This window comes from Hirundo rustica, chromosome Z (genome assembly GCF_015227805.2).
Source record: "Hirundo rustica isolate bHirRus1 chromosome Z, bHirRus1.pri.v3, whole genome shotgun sequence".
Lineage (NCBI taxonomy): Eukaryota > Metazoa > Chordata > Aves > Passeriformes > Hirundinidae > Hirundo > Hirundo rustica.
The window spans coordinates 35,680,677-35,697,618 of NC_053488.1; the positions used below are offsets into that span (position 1 = coordinate 35,680,677).

The window sequence follows — 16,942 nt, forward strand, 5'->3', positions numbered from 1 at the left end:
AATAACAACTCATTCATTTTTGTATGGAAAGAAATGTTGATTATTTATCTTTTAAGAACTGATTTTCAATAATAACAAAATCATTGTCCAGAAAAAATGTTTTCATAGCACTTGACTAAACAGTAAGATGTCTATAACAACCTGGAATGAGTGAATTAAGACCATCCAGTCCAATTTTTCCATTACCTTGTCTAGAAAGTAAGCGTAGGTCAGGGTAGAAATAAGTGAATCCAAATCACAGGGTTTATTCCCAAGAACAACATGGACTTTTTCCAGCCGTTTACTCCTATTCTGTAACACAAAGACAATTGCCATGAGTGGAAATGATGAGAAAAGGTCTAATCACAATGACGTTTCAAAGGACAAGTTAAATATCAGGCTTTGTTCTCATTTGTAGCATTTTTCCCTGCTGGCTGAAGGAATGGACTTCTTGTGGGATAAGACATTCCCTGGCTTCAGAGCTCCCAAGAAAGCCAATAACTAAATTTCACCATAGTTTAGAACCCAATGAGGTCTGAATCTGACAGAAGTCCCTTTCACAGCGAAGTAACAGATAAGAAGCAGCAGCTTCCTGTACACGTGAAAAAGCCTTTCAAAATACCTCACAGATCCATTTCAAAACACACTCCAAAAGACTGTAGAAATGCACAAAACAAAATACACAGCAAATAATACGTAGCAAGTTGTAATTTTCATTTTACCCTTTTTTCTTCACTTAGCTGGAATCAGCAAATAGACAAAGTAACCGCCTTTCACCCTGAATCTTCAGAAGCTGAACACAGCTGAAGTACTATGAGTTTTGAATTGTTCTCACTTAATAAAATTAGGTGCCTTTCAAACAAGAGGAAAAGAGAAGACAAACCTGCTGTGTGAAAGCAAAGTATTGAAAGGAAGGATCTACCTTCTCCATAATTGCACACACAAAATATAAGATGAAGTTTTTGTCTTGTGCATATCGTTACTGTCATGCTAGCTGCATGGAAACGTTACAGTTTATTCACTTTCAATGCTTCTTAACTGGTGAAACATACGTGACTGATGCTAAGAGATTTTTCAGAAACAAACACATGAAAGTAAGCATTTTTGTTGTTGGCATGTAAAGGCTGATGTACCTTCTGCTATATTTAACTGGAATTTCTTGGTGTCAACTTTTTAATCTTTCAACAGAAGTCATTATTACATTACCCTTAATAATTAGAAATGTGCGTTTTTTCTTAAGCTAACCTTTTTCCTCTAGTCTTAGTTCTACCTGGATATAAGGAGTAAACTTAGGTTCTCTTTCCCTAAATGGAACACAGCCATCAAAATACATTTGGGTAATAAAAAAAGGACACATTCTCCATTTCCTATATATCAGGAAAGACAGATAGCTTACTGAAGAATACAACTGGAACAGATTGAACATAAATTAATGTAAGCCTTCATTAGCAGCTGTCTCCATGCACTCTTTTCAATACAATTTTTGTAACAAGTTCTTCTGCAGCATGCATTTCTGATTCATTTGCCACAATAAAGAACGAAAATAAAGCTCATAAGCTCATCCTCTTTAGTACCCTCTCAATAACGAATTTCTTCATAACACCTCATCAAAACCTGCCCTTTTCCAGTTTAAGACCATTCACACTTGTCCTACCACTATGCATCCTTGCCAAAAGTCCCTCTCCAGCTTTCCTACATTTCCTAGGTAGTGGAATGCTGCTCTAAGGTCTCCCTGCAGCCATCTCCAGGCTGAACATTCCCAACTCTCCAAGCCTGTCTTCACAGGAGAGCTGCTCCAGCCCTGTGATAGATTTGTCGGATTTCCTGTGGACTCCAGCAGGTCCATGTCTTTGTGTTTGGGTCCCAGAGCCGGATGCAGGGTTCCAGGTGGGGTCTCAGTGGAGCAGAGGGGCAGAGTCCCCTCCCTCACCCTGCTGGCCATGCTGCTTTGGATGCAGCCCAGGACACAACTGGCTTTCTGCGATGTAGGCACACATTGCCAGGTAATAATTAACTTTTTGTCCGCAAACACTCACAAGTCTTTCTCCTCAGGGCTGGTCTCAGTCCCTCTTCACCCAGCCTGTGTTTGTGTTTAGCAGCGCCCTGGCCCAGGTGCATCACCTTCCATTTGGCCTTGTGGTTCATGAGGCTCGTCCAGGCACATCTCTCAAGCCTGTCAAGGTCTCTCTGTGGTAGTACCACTGGCTAGCAGTACCTTTTTCCCCACCTTTCCTACTTTTCTCTTCACTGAGCAGAATTTGTTTCTCCTCTTTTTCCCCTCTTGCAGATCCAAGATACATGATTTCACTAATATTTCATTTCCCCATGTGCAGCTGAACAAACGACTTTTCATCATCTTACTATTATTTAGTAACAATAACACTCCAAATACTCTCCATATACACTGTCCATGAAGGCAACTCTGAAGTATGCCATCCAAGTATACTGCTTATTTTTCATGTCTGAGACTGCTTCCTCTTTCACCATCTCAGATACAAGTTTGCTTAGCCTACTGCATGCTAATCAGTCATCTTCAGGAGGAGCAGGCAGATGGATGTACAGCTTCCTCTCACAGGTCTTCCCAAGCAAAAACCCAGGCAGAGAAGCCCGCAATCCAGAAGACAAAGATCCATAAGCCCACTAGCTACAAAAGGACTAAAATATGATTACCTCCTCAGTTACCACAGCTATACCTGAGAGGAAGCATGAACTGTCATGATGTCTAAGAAAAAAATAGGAGGTTATTGATGAAGCTAGAAGCCTTAAATTAAAATACAAATGAGATCAGTGATTTCTCTTCATGACGATGAGTTTTTGTTTAGCTAGATTAAAGGTAAATTGTAAAATGCACAAACATCGGATGACTGGGATAAACCTAATTAAAGAAATTATGTGTCATTTTCAGATGGCATCAGTCAGGATAACTCAATTTAGATCAGACCTGAATAGATTAACATTCACTTACTGTGCTCAGGAAAGAGATTTATAAACATTAGGCTACTTCTGTAAGAGATCTGATTCTCGGATAGTTACTATGAAGAAACTCTCATACCTGTTCAGTTTTGTTGTCTATTAATACATAAAAGTATTAGTATGACAACCGCATCTTTATGTAACGGCAGTAAAAATACCATTTATTGGTTCCCACCTGCATCAAACAGCTGATATATTCAAACATACTGCAATACTGGCAATCAGATTTGTAAAAACTTTGATCAGGACATGTTAACTACAGTGATTGAACAAACTACAATATTCCGGTCAAAAATTATGTTGTCTCTACTTTTTTTTCTTCTGTTAATAGAGAAGCTGCAGTGACCTTGCAAGGTAAAAAACACTGAAGACTAATCCCAGTATGAACAGGAATGCCTACAAAATGCTCACTATCTCATGGCAAAAAAACTCTTTCATTTCCTTCACACACATTCACCCACACACACACTGCACAAATGTACACTCAGCAGCCACGCACAGCCTTGTTTTCTGAGTCACTACTTGCTTTTTGCCTCAAATTTTACTAGTTCTGCCCTTAAATTGTAATGAAATCACTGCATTTTACTGCATGTAATGGGACAGCACTTGTCAAGGACAGCAATTCTTTGAAGAAGAAACAATATGGCTTAATAGAAGCATATTAAAAAGGAAGAAGCTACAGAACCACATAGCAATATACAGTGTCAGATACAACGCTGAAAACTTTTCCAGCCTTGTGGCTGAAGCACCAACTAGGGGGTACAAGCTCCACAGACACAGCTTTCCTTGGAAAGCGAAAATCCTAACTGTTGGGACAAAGACCAAGATAGGAAAAACATCTGTCTTTTGATATTTAAAGTTATCAAATCACATGGAAGAGGATTTCTGTACCTGAAATTCTACCTCCAAACCAGAAGCACCAATTTATTGAGTAGTCATTTTGGAGTGCAACTTGCATTTGCCTTACAGCATCAGGCAGTATTATGCTTTCAGTGGCCTGAGGGGTTTTAACATGGTTATACATCTCCGTTGTCAAAGAAATGGTTTTAAGACCAAGCAAAGTTAATTTAGTATTACATGAAAAATTCCAATTAGTTAAATTCTCAGTAAGTCTTTTCACAAGAAAGCTTTATACTGACCTGGAAAAAATACACAGTCTCTTATTCTAAAAAGAAATATATGAGAGAATCCTTGTTTTCTCCCATTTTTGGGATCAGTCAAAAAAATTATTGTATTCTCTGCCCCCACGGTATCCCATTTATCATGCACAGTATATGACACATAGTAATCTAAAGCGCAACCTGTAAAATACCTAGTTACATAAGGACTCTTCCCTAAAGAGCACAAGTGTAGTTACAAAAATTTCAAGTGTGACATGCTTAAATCATTACCTATTGAATAACTACTGTACAGTCTTCTTTACTTACAAATCTGAAGGAAAAAAACCCAGCCTTTTACAGCACACACCAATACCACAGAACAGAATATAAAACAAAAGGGGGATTTTCTAATTCCACACCATCTGCTTTTGTGTGGGAAACACAGTAAGATAAACAAAAGCAGAAGGATCAAAAACATAACACCATCCTCAGAAATGGCTGGATAGGCATAATACATTATCTGATACTTTGCTTTGAATAGGATACGATAAGCAAAGACTAGGAGAAGGTCTTCACAGCTTTGCTGTTGTACATATAGAACTTGTACATGTGAGTTATCCAATCATACTTGCAAGAAAGTCTTCTCATTAGATTCCTGGAATTTCCACAGGATGGGAACTCTCTTTTCCAGTAATTTCTAATCAAGAACTGGCACAGCCAACTATTGCTGATGAGAATGCAGTTCAGTATTTCTGCATTACCAACAGGCTCTGACTCAGAACTCTGCAAGCAGAGAAACTTAACACCATTCGAGAAAAGAATTCTGAGGAACTACACACATTTACTTCTTTTTCACTTTTAGTTATTTTACAACTCACAGGCAATCTGCTCTGCTTGTTTTTGAAAAACCTTCTCTCTAGCTTATTACATACATTCATTCATATTGCAAAAATCCAAAAACGAACAAGGATTTCTACATCAAGTTTTCATTTGAAAAAGAATAGCTGGAGTAATCAAATAATGCATGAATTCTACTTAAAAATAAGAAAGAAGCACTACAGAACTCAGAACACCAATCAAAATCTTGTTGGTTCTTTTTAAAATTAGATTTATTCCATCAATTTGTTTGGCATTGATTTTTCACCATGTTTTATAAGTTTAACATGTTCACACTCTCTTGCTTCTACAAATTTTTGCTTTCAGGATCAACATATGAGACACCACTTCTACTATATCATGGAGTGTATGTATTTGGAATACCCAACAATATGTAGTTTTCAAACTAAATCATAGATGGGGTACATATACATGCCCACGCACACACATATTTTGGAAGCGTGACTTCTACACTGTATGTTTTGATCCCATCTTTGATGCTATATCAAGGTAAAAAATGCTTTAAGTCAGACAGACATTAAATATGCTTTGTCTCAGAGAATTACAGAAACCTAAGTTTTTACAATATAAACAAATTATAAAGAAAATTCTTATTTTAATGGCTTTAGGCTCAGTAACGATATCACATTACTCCTCCCACAAAGACAAAACAGGATATGGTCTCCTATGGCTGAAAAAGGAAAATGCTTCCAGCACAATGATTATTTAAGCTTGACTCAGCAGTACTTCACCAGTCTGTCAATAGGATTCTCCGTGATAGAAGTTACTAGAAAATCAATGTCTCCCTCTTTCATTTATGCTGCACTAGTTTATTTGTTGTTCAAATTAACCTGTCTTCTGTAGGATTAGTGCTCTCACCTAATAACTGAGTATACATCATTGAAAACTTCAGCTTTGCAAAAGAGCTATTCCAGGTAATCTTCAGCCTAAAATCTGTCACAGCAAATCTTTGAACTCCCACCTCAAGCCACATAATTCCTCCTCCCACTTCCTCCCCACTTGCCACTTATCATACAGAAGCGAGTAACATCCAGAAGTCATTAGAAATGACTGGATGCCTATCTAGTTTACAGGACTTGATTGTATTTTCTTCCTTGGGAATTGTTTGGCTTATTGTAGGACTAAACTGTTCTTTGAGATATTAGACAGAAATTACTTAAAACTAAGGAGTACATTTACCTGAGGAGCAGAGTGCCCCGTCATGTATCAGCTCTGTGGTGCATCAGGAGGTGACTGGTAGCAATAAACTCCTACATGATACACTGCAGAGGATGAATAAATTACACAGAGCAAAGAGAAAGTGTATTGCAGAAAACCAGGTATGTTTGTTTTGGTGAAGGCAAGGGAATGCAATCCAAACAATGCAGTTAATTTACCTGCTTCTCACAGAATTAACATCTGACCTTGGATTGTGTAAGTTTAGCTGCTTCTCTAAAATGAAGGAATCAACTCTGCAACTGAGAATAAATTTACCAAGAGTCAGGCAGCACTTGAACACTGCATTTTACAGAAATCTTTGGAGTTAAGCTTCATATTTCTTAAGTCAGTGTAACCCTTAGGTGATGGGCACCAAGCTGAACATGAAATCATAACCTGAAGTAAGCCAACAGCTCAGTAGAAGTATCATTAGTGAGCAAGAAAATCATAGCTGGAAGAGATGACCAGGCCAAAGTCAGTTTCACTTTTGCCTTTTTTGTTCAACAGGCTTTTATCATATCCTAATTCTAAAACACCTTTGATTTTTACCCATTCTCCAGTAAGAATGATGCTGAAAATATGCTAGTTTTTGTTTTGGCTTTTCATTAGTTTTTGGTTTTAACTTCAGCATTATTTCAGTTGCTCTTTATTATTTCATGCTGAAAATCAGGCACCTATTCCTCTGCAGCAGCCAGTACTGATGTGCTCTGCCTGCTCTATACACCGTTCCATAAAACCTCCTTTATTATCATTGCCAGCTTCTTTTCCCATGAGGAAATTTTAATATTGTAATATGTTGTACTCCTGTTGTCCTGAAAAACAAAAAATTTATTGATGTCATGTAAAAGTTGAGCACAGAATAAAAATTGGAATACTGTGCTTATTAGTAAAATGACACTGCGTTCAGAATAAAACCTGACTTTAAAAAAAAATCTATTTTTTTGCAATGTTATGAGAATAGAAACATATGTTTCATTATGAGAATACACTTTTTACTCATACAGTAATTAGTTCTGTCTACACCATTTAGATGTCTGAATTGTCCTCACTATTACACTAATATCATAGCCATAGACACGTTGCAAATGAGAAAGAGAAAATACATAATTACATTCCTTTATTACTTTAACACGCATATGATTTCAGTGTAGGGGTAGTCACTAATAAAATTATGTTTCTTTAATGCCTAATACTCCTTTTTTAGAAAGATGACACTACAGCAACAGAAATTCCTAAAAAGTTTATTAAGTAAGTTCATCTGGGCTCTGGCTAGGGACAGAGACAGTAGGTTACCTCTTGAACAGAGATGCGAAGGATGTAACACATACATCAGAAATATCCATGTGTGGAGTGAACCTCTTTCTCTCATTTGGGCTGCCTCCAAGTATCCAGTCTGCTCGTGAAATCCAGAGACGTCATTAATACAAGAACCCATTAAACACTTCCAGGGGCAGTCTGAAACCACCTTCCTGAATTTGCCTTAGCAAAAAAATTCAATTCAGATGTTCGCCACCATGACACACCTCCCCTTCAGCATAACCAAAGAGGTATAACCATGTCAATACTATTGAACTAAGACACCCACATGCGCTGAGATGACTGGGGTCTTCTCAGTCACTCATGGTTCCTTCCTTTTGCAGTGGCCATTTTTTCCAGAGTAGAATCATGCAAAAATATGCTAATTATGTCTTCAAAGCCAGACATATGAGATTTAGGAGCTGATCCTCCATTCCATTTCATCAGCTTATACCACTGCATTTCTTCAGAAGTAAATAAGCCTAGACATACCAGGTATTTTGCCTATGCAGTTCCTACAGATACTCCTCCCGTGACAGCAAGTAGCCTGCACAGAGCTTTTAGAACTGCCCTCAGGTGACAAAATGTTTCAGCATAAACATTACCCAAAACCTTTTCTGAATCAGATTTTTCCCATCTATCCCTGAAGCATTAAGAAGACATTTAAACATATTCTCTTCATACCATTTGGCTCACTGCAGATTTTTGCTGTGCTTTAAGCACACTATTGACTGCATTAAATAACCTCATAATCACATTTAAAGGCTTAGTGATCTAGTGCCACCAATATACTAAAATATATGATAACAAATGCAGTCAGCATTTTCCATACCATATGCTTATAAATGTTATTCTGCAGGGAACCAATTAAAACTATGGAAAATTTGGAACACAGACATATGGAACAAAACAAAGCAACTTATCTTGTCACCATGGTGCTTGCTCAGTACATCGATTAGGGAATGGTGATATTACAGGACAAACAACTGGCACTTTAATTAGAGTATGCTGAAAGGCAATATACAACAGCAATCTAAAACATTAGTTTTTTGCTGTGATCATGTTCGTTTTCCTTCTAAATAGGTAAAGCAGGTAAAATACACGTCTGAAAAAAAAATCCACAAATATTCCTATTTGAAGCAATGCAACACTAGTTGTATTTTACTGAAAAACTTCCTCTCTTAACATTCAATGAGAAAAAGGTAAGAAACTGAAACAGAATGTTTGGGTTTCAGGAAAACATTTAAAATACTGCTGAGTATATATGATTTTTCAGGCAAAGAAATAAGTTTAAGTAGGGACTAAGAAGTCTTTCTATGAAAATTTTGTGCATCAGGGAAAACAGTGAATCTAATGCTTGTAATTGTCTAGCACAATTGACAATGTAAAAATAGTAAAGGAACTGGAAGAAATAACAACTGCTTTAAAGCAAAAAGTTACCAAGAAGTAGAATCATAACCACCTCATTCCCAAGGCAAGTTGGGAAACATCTATTGGAGGAAGTAAGCTAAACTTCCATTTCCCAATCATTCTTTCACTTCAGAGTTCATCACTGCAGTAGAAAAAGTCCCACAAGGCACCAAAATGCTCATAAGAAAGATTGCAAAAAAGATTAAGTACCTTGAGGTTACATATTCTGTGTAAGACTACTGTCTTACTACTCTTGTATTGTGCCAATGACACCTTGAACTGACATACTTATGATGATACTGCAAACAGTATCTATGATGATGATGATCATTTTCCCTCTGAAACACAGTTCCATATTGAAGTTCATTGTCTGACATAGAATATATGTGTAACTGAGTCATGTTTTTAATTTAATGCACTAGAACAAATGGTACAGAGGGGAAAAAAAAAAGGAATTAAGTTAATTCTGCAGTCATCAAGCAGAGTTCCAGCACAGTCAAGATCTGTCAAGAATCATAAAGCAATGAACACATCATCCTCCTATAGAATTATAGGCAGATTGTCACAAACTACAAAAAATCCCCACCTTGAATGCAAGGAATACTGTGGTAATGGTAAATAGGATACTGATTGCACAAACTCTGTCACAGTAGTTCAGTCTCATCTCCTAAAATATAAATTATAGAGAGATGAACCACTGAATTAGAGAATATATAGTATTAGAAATTATCTTTATGGTAAGCATATCAACTCCTGCTTTAAAAGTATGGAAAAACATTAGACAAAATCATTTAAAGTGTAATTACAAAGTAAACTAAAGCACTGTTTGTATTATAATGCCATAAAACTTTTTTAAGGACATTATATTATTTCAGTTAATAAAAACTGGTAATCACAAACAGAATATAAGGGCTACGGACACAACTAGAAGGTTTTTTTAGTTTAAGATTTGGCTCACTTTCATTAATTTGCATTAAGATTTTCATGATGTATTACTTAAAATTATATTAAGCAGAAGAAAACAGGAGATATAAATTGACGAATTCACATATGAAGAGACATTAATTGACTGGTTAAGACATCTTCCTCAATGAGTTTTGCTGAATCCCTTTACTTAACACCAAAAAGGGTAATTCCTCATCCCTGGCAAATCTGCTGCCCTAGCTAAAAGGTCAAAAGACAAGAAAATTTTTTTTTAAAAAAAATGACAACAAAGTAAATTACATTAATATTTCAGCTTCTACCTTTCAATATCTCCAAGTTTTGTATTGAAGAAACTATCATGTATTTTTAGTCTGTGAAAATCACTGTTATCTGTGCCCTCCTCCACAGCGGAACTTGCTAGATTTTGTTCCAACAGTGAAGGTCTTGGTTTCCAATCAAAGAGAACACTGCCAGGAAAAGAAGTTTCCACGGATTTCTATGCCTACTGTAGTTAAGAACAAATGATTCAAACGTAAGGAGAGGTATGTAAGCTAGCAAAAAACAATCTTCCTCTTCACAAGCTTACATTATTTCCAATAAACCACAGAGCTCAAAACTTGCTTAAACTCTGATTCTGAACATAAAAAATCCAAGATACAACATCCTTCCTAAGTCTTAAGTCTCTGGGAGTGGGGGTAAAAAAACCTTCAACCAACTAACAAACAAACAAAACCAAACAACCTAAAACAAACAAACACCCATCAAAACCCCAAACAAAACCAAACTAAAACAACAAAAAAACAAAAAAACAAACCAAACAAACAATGAAAACAACAAACAAACAAAAAATCCCACACACAAAAAACCACAACCCCCCACAAACGAAAAAATAGCCCCCAGGTCCATCGAAGGGATATATACAAGCCAAAATACCTACGCAGAAGGTTGCTCACAGCATCCAGGCTCAGATTCTCCTACTGGTAAACTCTAGGACACTGGCACAACACCTAAAATTGTGACCTTACCTCAGTGACTAGCAACACAACTCACTCCAACTCACAGACATGCATTCTGCGCCAGTAAGACAATTCCTGTATTTCCATTTATGAGAATGCTATAACACGTGAAAATTTCTCTGTATCCTCAAGGAGTTCAAGATGTTAAAGAGGTTCACTGCCCTAGAAGATGACAAGCATCCAGATAAACACTTGTCAGAAAAGGAACAGTGCTAACAGAAACTGGCTTGCAGTGTAAGGTCACTCTCTGCTCCCAATCTGAGGGGGGGTTTTAGCTTATTATTTCTGCTTAGTTAATTGCACACATCTCAGCATATCAGAGGACGATTACACAGTATTTTGTGTAATATAAGTATTTTTCACAGAAAGAAAAAGGGGAAAAGCGGGAAAAGGGGGAAAAGGATTAGATGCTGCCTGACAGACCACCCTGTAAAAATTGAATAACTACATGTAGCTTTCCGTCCCTTATATGGGAAGCATATACTGACCTTGTACTGCTGTTGAAAGGGTATCTGTTCAGCATTAATGGAATTAGGAAAGTCTGTTAAAAATAAACAAAGCATAATTCTTTCCTTTCTTTCACCAGCTAAGTAGAACAATATTTTTTCTTAGCATCAGCCAAAGAGGATATGGTATAATGGCAATATAATTATATTTAGTCATATTTAAATATTTAATCCCTAGCTGTAGACAGAGTTCATATATATAAGCACCAACATATATATTACCACTCCTGAATAAAAAAAGCATGTAATATCATAAAAAAAAATACTGACTTAAAAAAGATTTGAGATACTTCACTACAAGATTACACTATATTAGTAAGCTGTTTAAATTTATGGAAACCCATAGGGTTTGTGATTCGAGTTATCTACTACATGCAGCAATATATGAGAAGCAAATATTGAGAATGAGGCCTACTTATAAAAATAAGACTGCTGCACCTGTCTGAGGAGATCCACACTTGCTGAAACCACAGGAATTTTACATTCTGTGAATTAAAGGCCAGCCTCACAAATACATTATAATGATGTCCATTGGTTTGGGGGACCAGGATGTTAACAGTTATAGTAGTTATTATCACAATTAGCACCAAAAAAAATCCTTAAAACCAGCCTGTATGATATACCAGTATCAACATATATCTATTTTTTAATAAAAGCATGACAAAAATTACCTGGTTGGTTATGAATGGTATACTATGACTATTTGGGCTGTGTGATTTGCTTAGCAAATTAGCAAAATTAGCAAATTTGCTTAGCACAGCATTAGCAAGAAAATCTACAATTCTTATTCTGCTTATAACTAGTCTGTGAAGTCAATGTGAAACAAAGTGATAGCAATACTTAACAATAAGATGAAACTCAAAATGCCATTTAAAAATGCACAACACAATGAAAGCTCATAACATAGTTAAATGAAACCTACATCTAGCTGCTCCTCATAAGGGAATTCTCTCTTCAGCATAAAATGCTGGGGTTTAATGCGTCAGCATCGAAATAACATTCAGAGAATGCAGAAGAAAATATTTAAATTAAAGGAATTCTTAATAAATATATAACACCTCAGAAAAAAAACCTGCTATCAGTTTCGGATACCTTGGAAAACTTTGCAAATAATAGTCCACAGAAGACAGATACCACCTCTAAGTAACTCCTTTGTCCATCTTGGCTAACAGATACTGAGAAAGTGATCAGTGCCCAAAAATTAAACTAGCAGTCTCTGTATGAACTTTCTGAAAGACAAGAGGGAAAAGGGGGAAAAGGAAGAAAAGCGGGGGGAAAGAAGAAAAGCGGGGGGAAAGGAAGAAAAGGATTAAGTGTTGCATGACACACCACCCTGTCAAAAAGAGGAAAAAAGGTCATGGCCAGCACGGCCAATAGAAAAAAAATTTTTTTCCCCCAGATCATTCAGCAAAGGAAGCTATGGGCACCAAAGATGACAGAAAGGGGAAAACTCATCTCTCCATGACTAGAAACACCCTATTTTTAATTACATTTGATTCCCTTGATTAACATTGCTCTCTGGTCTCCCAGTACAACAATCTAATTTAGGCAGGTGTTCGTGTAAGACCTAACAAGGAAGAAGACCTAGCTACTAAAGCTCAGTGGGTTTAAGCTATTTTATACTTAATATATGTTCATTCATATTAATTAAATTAATATTAATTAAATGGCCTCCGAAACATTTGCAATTATGTAAAGCTGGGACAATCCCTAACAACAGTAACCAAAAATTGCAAAGAATATAAGTGTTGTGAAAATAATCTTCCATGATTCAAGTTACATTTGCAAGTTTATTTAGACTTCGGCAGAATCGAAAGCTAAACAGGACACTTCTGCATTCAATGAATGTTACCATTCTACTTTCACTTTTGTGTTTTTTGGGGTTTTGATTTATTAGTTGCAATGGAGTATTTTTGGGAGAGTGGGGGGCAGATATACAGGGATATTTTTGCTGGAGTTTTTTTATTTTGGTTGGTTATCTTTTGTTTAGGGGGAACGGGGGAGCGCTGTGTGTGCATGTGTATGATATTCCAGCCTAGACCCTATCTTACTCAGCAATTATGTCAAATAAGGTTCTACAATTTCCAGTCATCTATTCATAACTTAAATGTGTCACACCATACTCTTGTTCAAAATAGTTTGTTATCAGTGTTAACAGGAGAGAATGGGGCTTGCAAGCACCCAAGTACTTCCGTAAAGATGCAGAAAGTGCAAGAAAATTCCCTTGCCCTGTCCGTTATCTACTTCCACAGACTTCTGTTTATTTTCATTACAGAAGAGGCTTCTAACTCTCAGTGCATACAACATGTTCTTCTGTCACATACCAAACTAGTTCACACCAATCTATCACAAAAATGAGCTACTTTCTAAACATTCTGCAATGTGTAAAGGAGTCCTCAAAAGAAATGCTGTGGAGATTTTACTCTTCCAAAAAAAACCCCCCAAAAAGGTCTATCTGAATAAGGAAGCATGCCACTTCTGAGATTCCCTGGACTGTCACAGATGAATAATCTATCACGTGTGCTAAATCTTTTTCATAAATAGTCTTATAGTTATAATTGTCTCAATGTCATCCAGTCACCTACTGCAGTTGTGTTTTCTGCTGGGATCTCTGAGCGATGGAGCCTATCCTGTCCTTCCTGTCAAAAAATGACAAGCCAGCTGATTTAAAGTGCTTTCTCAAGAATCTGTGATGCTCTGAATCTATCTGTTAATTAATATAACAGTTAATAATATTTAGGCTTGAAAATACATTAAAGGGCATATCAAATTATCACCACAAAGAAAACAGATCCATTTCAGATTTTGTAGAAGAGCTTGGAAAAAAACAGTTTACCGTATTTCTTTTCATTTCAAAGGAAGAAATAAAAGTCCTTCATATTTCACACAATCATAAAATCCTCGAATATCTCAAGTTGGAGGGAGACCATCAAGTCCAACTCCCTGATTCTTGCAGCACTACCCAACATTAACTAGACAACTAAAAGAATCACTCAGACTCTGCTTGAATTCTGAGAGGCTTTGATGCTAGGAACACTTCCATGAGAAGCCTGTTCTAGTGATTGACCACCCTCTCTTTAAGCAAAGAACCTTTCTAATATCCAATCTGAACATCTCCCGGCACAGCTTAATTCCATTTCCTCATGATCTATCATCACTCACAAGGAGAGATCAGCAGCTTCCCTGCCACCACCCCATGTCTTGTCTCAGCCTTCTCTTCCCTCAAGCTGAGCAAGCCAAGTGACCTCAGACATTCCTTTGAAGTCTTACCCTTGAGGCCCTCAAGTTTTTCCTTCAAATCAAAGCATTAAGCAGAACTTTATCTCTTTAACAATGTTTGTCAGAAAGTCGAAAGCTAGTTTGCTTCTTCCTTACAGGTATAAATTTACCAAAGAGGTCAGTGTTTCTAAAACGTATGAAAGATTCCAACTTGACCATTCTTACCCAAAAAGGTCTCCCTTACTCCCATCACCTCAGGAATTTTCTGGCCTATCTCAACAATTTCTAGGAACAGACTCCCCAGGATTTGTGTTTCTCTCTGTGCGTGCAAGTGACAGAGAATGTGAATGTACAAGTGACACATTACCACATGAAAGTGGTAATTTAATAGTATGGACTAAGTGAAAACTGCTAAGGCTGAGATGCCAGGTTGGACAACTACACTCAGTGTTTGCAACCCCTTTCCATTTTCCTCAGTCTTACCCTCTTTGGCTGTCATATATAGCCTACTTCTAAAGAATCTGTGTAGTCACTTTGGAAACATTAAAATCCAAACCTGTGCTTTGAAGTGACTCCCACATTCTCACAATGCAGTAGATCCGTAACAGAGATTTTCATGCATCTGAGAGAGACGTTTACATCTTAGAATGCCTGGAATTCAATCATCCTCTGAGTTTTTAAATTGGACAGAACACACCAGATTTCTACTCCAGCTGTAGCTTCTGAAATTTTACAGTGGCTCAAACAATTCTGTGAGATATAGATGTATAATCACAACTGGTTTATGGAAGCAGAGAAGATTCTGCTCCTACAGACTGCTGTTAATTCAGTTATCAGTAATAATTATCTGGTTTGAAGAAAAGCAGCTAAATTCTAATCAGTACTTAATAGGACAACTAACTAGGTTGCTTTTGCCACAACATCAAGAAGCACTGATTTGATGTTTGCAGATATGAAATATGCAAAGACTTAAACCAGTTCTAACTAGTTTAAAAGGTACGTAATAAAGCACTCAGTTAAGAGTGGAGGACACATGAAAACAAGCAGAGCTAGAAATATGCAGAATGTCATTTCACATCTGTTTAGTATCTTTGCTTATTTTTCAGTGCAGCAAAATGCAGAAGCAGGTAAGATCTGCTTTTTTTAGCAACAGACAGCATGTTATATGATAGAACTGAAAATGGCAGTTCAGGAACAATCACATCCCAAAAGGTTAATTTATCCTAAAACAAAAGAGGTATGAAAGAACAAATCATTTGTCCAAACAAATCATTTGTTCAACAAAAGCTCATTTGTTGGCACAGAATGAAGAGACAAACTACACTATCACCAGCACTGATGAAGAACCACAAAGTTCTTACACTGCAGTGTTCTGAAACTGTTGAAATTTATTGAGAATCCACACTAATTTCACACACACAGTACATTCCTCTACTCTTAAAAGCCACATGGCAGTATCATAGCTCTGCCTGTTGAGTATTGTACCAGTTGGAAAAAAGAGTCTGAGCAGAGAGAAAAAAAATAGGGGAAAGGAAAAAAAACCCCATAAATAAGTACCTCATTACTTCACCCTCGCTGGAAAATACAAAGCTGAGGAGAAAAGGACACAAGAAGGTAGGTTCACCTGCATATTGCTGTCGGCATTAAAAGAGAGCATTTTTATATCTAGTGTTCCATTTTTTCACACTAGGGCCACTCTCTTCAGTTTTACCCAGTATAAATGTAAACAAGATCTCAGCATTTTAGTTAAGCAGAGTTCATAGTCTTCATACTTACCTAAATTTAAACAAATATATTTCTTTAGATCAGTTCATTTACTTTATTGACTTTAACTTTTGTTTTACTTAGAATATGTAAATAGATGATCTTTACAGACCATGAGATTATTACTGGTTCAATTATCATACATGGCTGTGGGGGGAAGTTGATGACTACTTTGACTGTTTTTTCAAATGAAGGCTCAACACCTTGATCCTGAGACAGGCTCATACCTTACCACAACTATTGCACCAACTTTGCAAAACAGATCAAGAAAAATACCTCTGACCCAGCCTCAGAAATTCCTCTTTCACTGCACAAAAGGTGACAGTTAAAAACTGTGCAGTGATCTTTAAGATGTTAACAAATAGCTAATATTAGATTATTTCATTCATTTTCACGTGTGCTTTAAACAGGATATGAGCCAGTGTCTCTGGAAATCAAAGACTAGAATTCCAGTCTACAATTAAACCTTTTTATTCTTCCCCTAGGATCACCAATGCTGAAGTCATGCATCAAATTTTCAAGGAAGAGAAGACATCCCTCACAGCTGCATGGTTTATATAAGTTCAATATAAGTTTATACAGTTTGCCATTTAGAATACGCAGAAAGCAAAGAATCACACAAAACTATCCCATACCTCCTCCTTTCATACACAAAACAAAT

General features: G+C 36.7%; 1 protein-coding gene across 7 annotated transcripts in view; it reads right to left on the reverse strand.

Moving 5' to 3' along the window:
- Positions 1-16,942, reverse strand: part of PRUNE2 (prune homolog 2 with BCH domain) — a 136,038-nt gene that overhangs the window by 109,736 nt on the left and 9,360 nt on the right. For all 7 annotated transcript variants that reach the window (XM_058424131.1, XM_058424130.1, XM_040089566.2 and 4 more), the window contains exon 2: positions 187-291. In XM_058424131.1, coding sequence (XP_058280114.1) covers positions 187-291 — 105 coding nt within the window. The remainder of the gene's footprint in view (positions 1-186; positions 292-16,942) is intronic.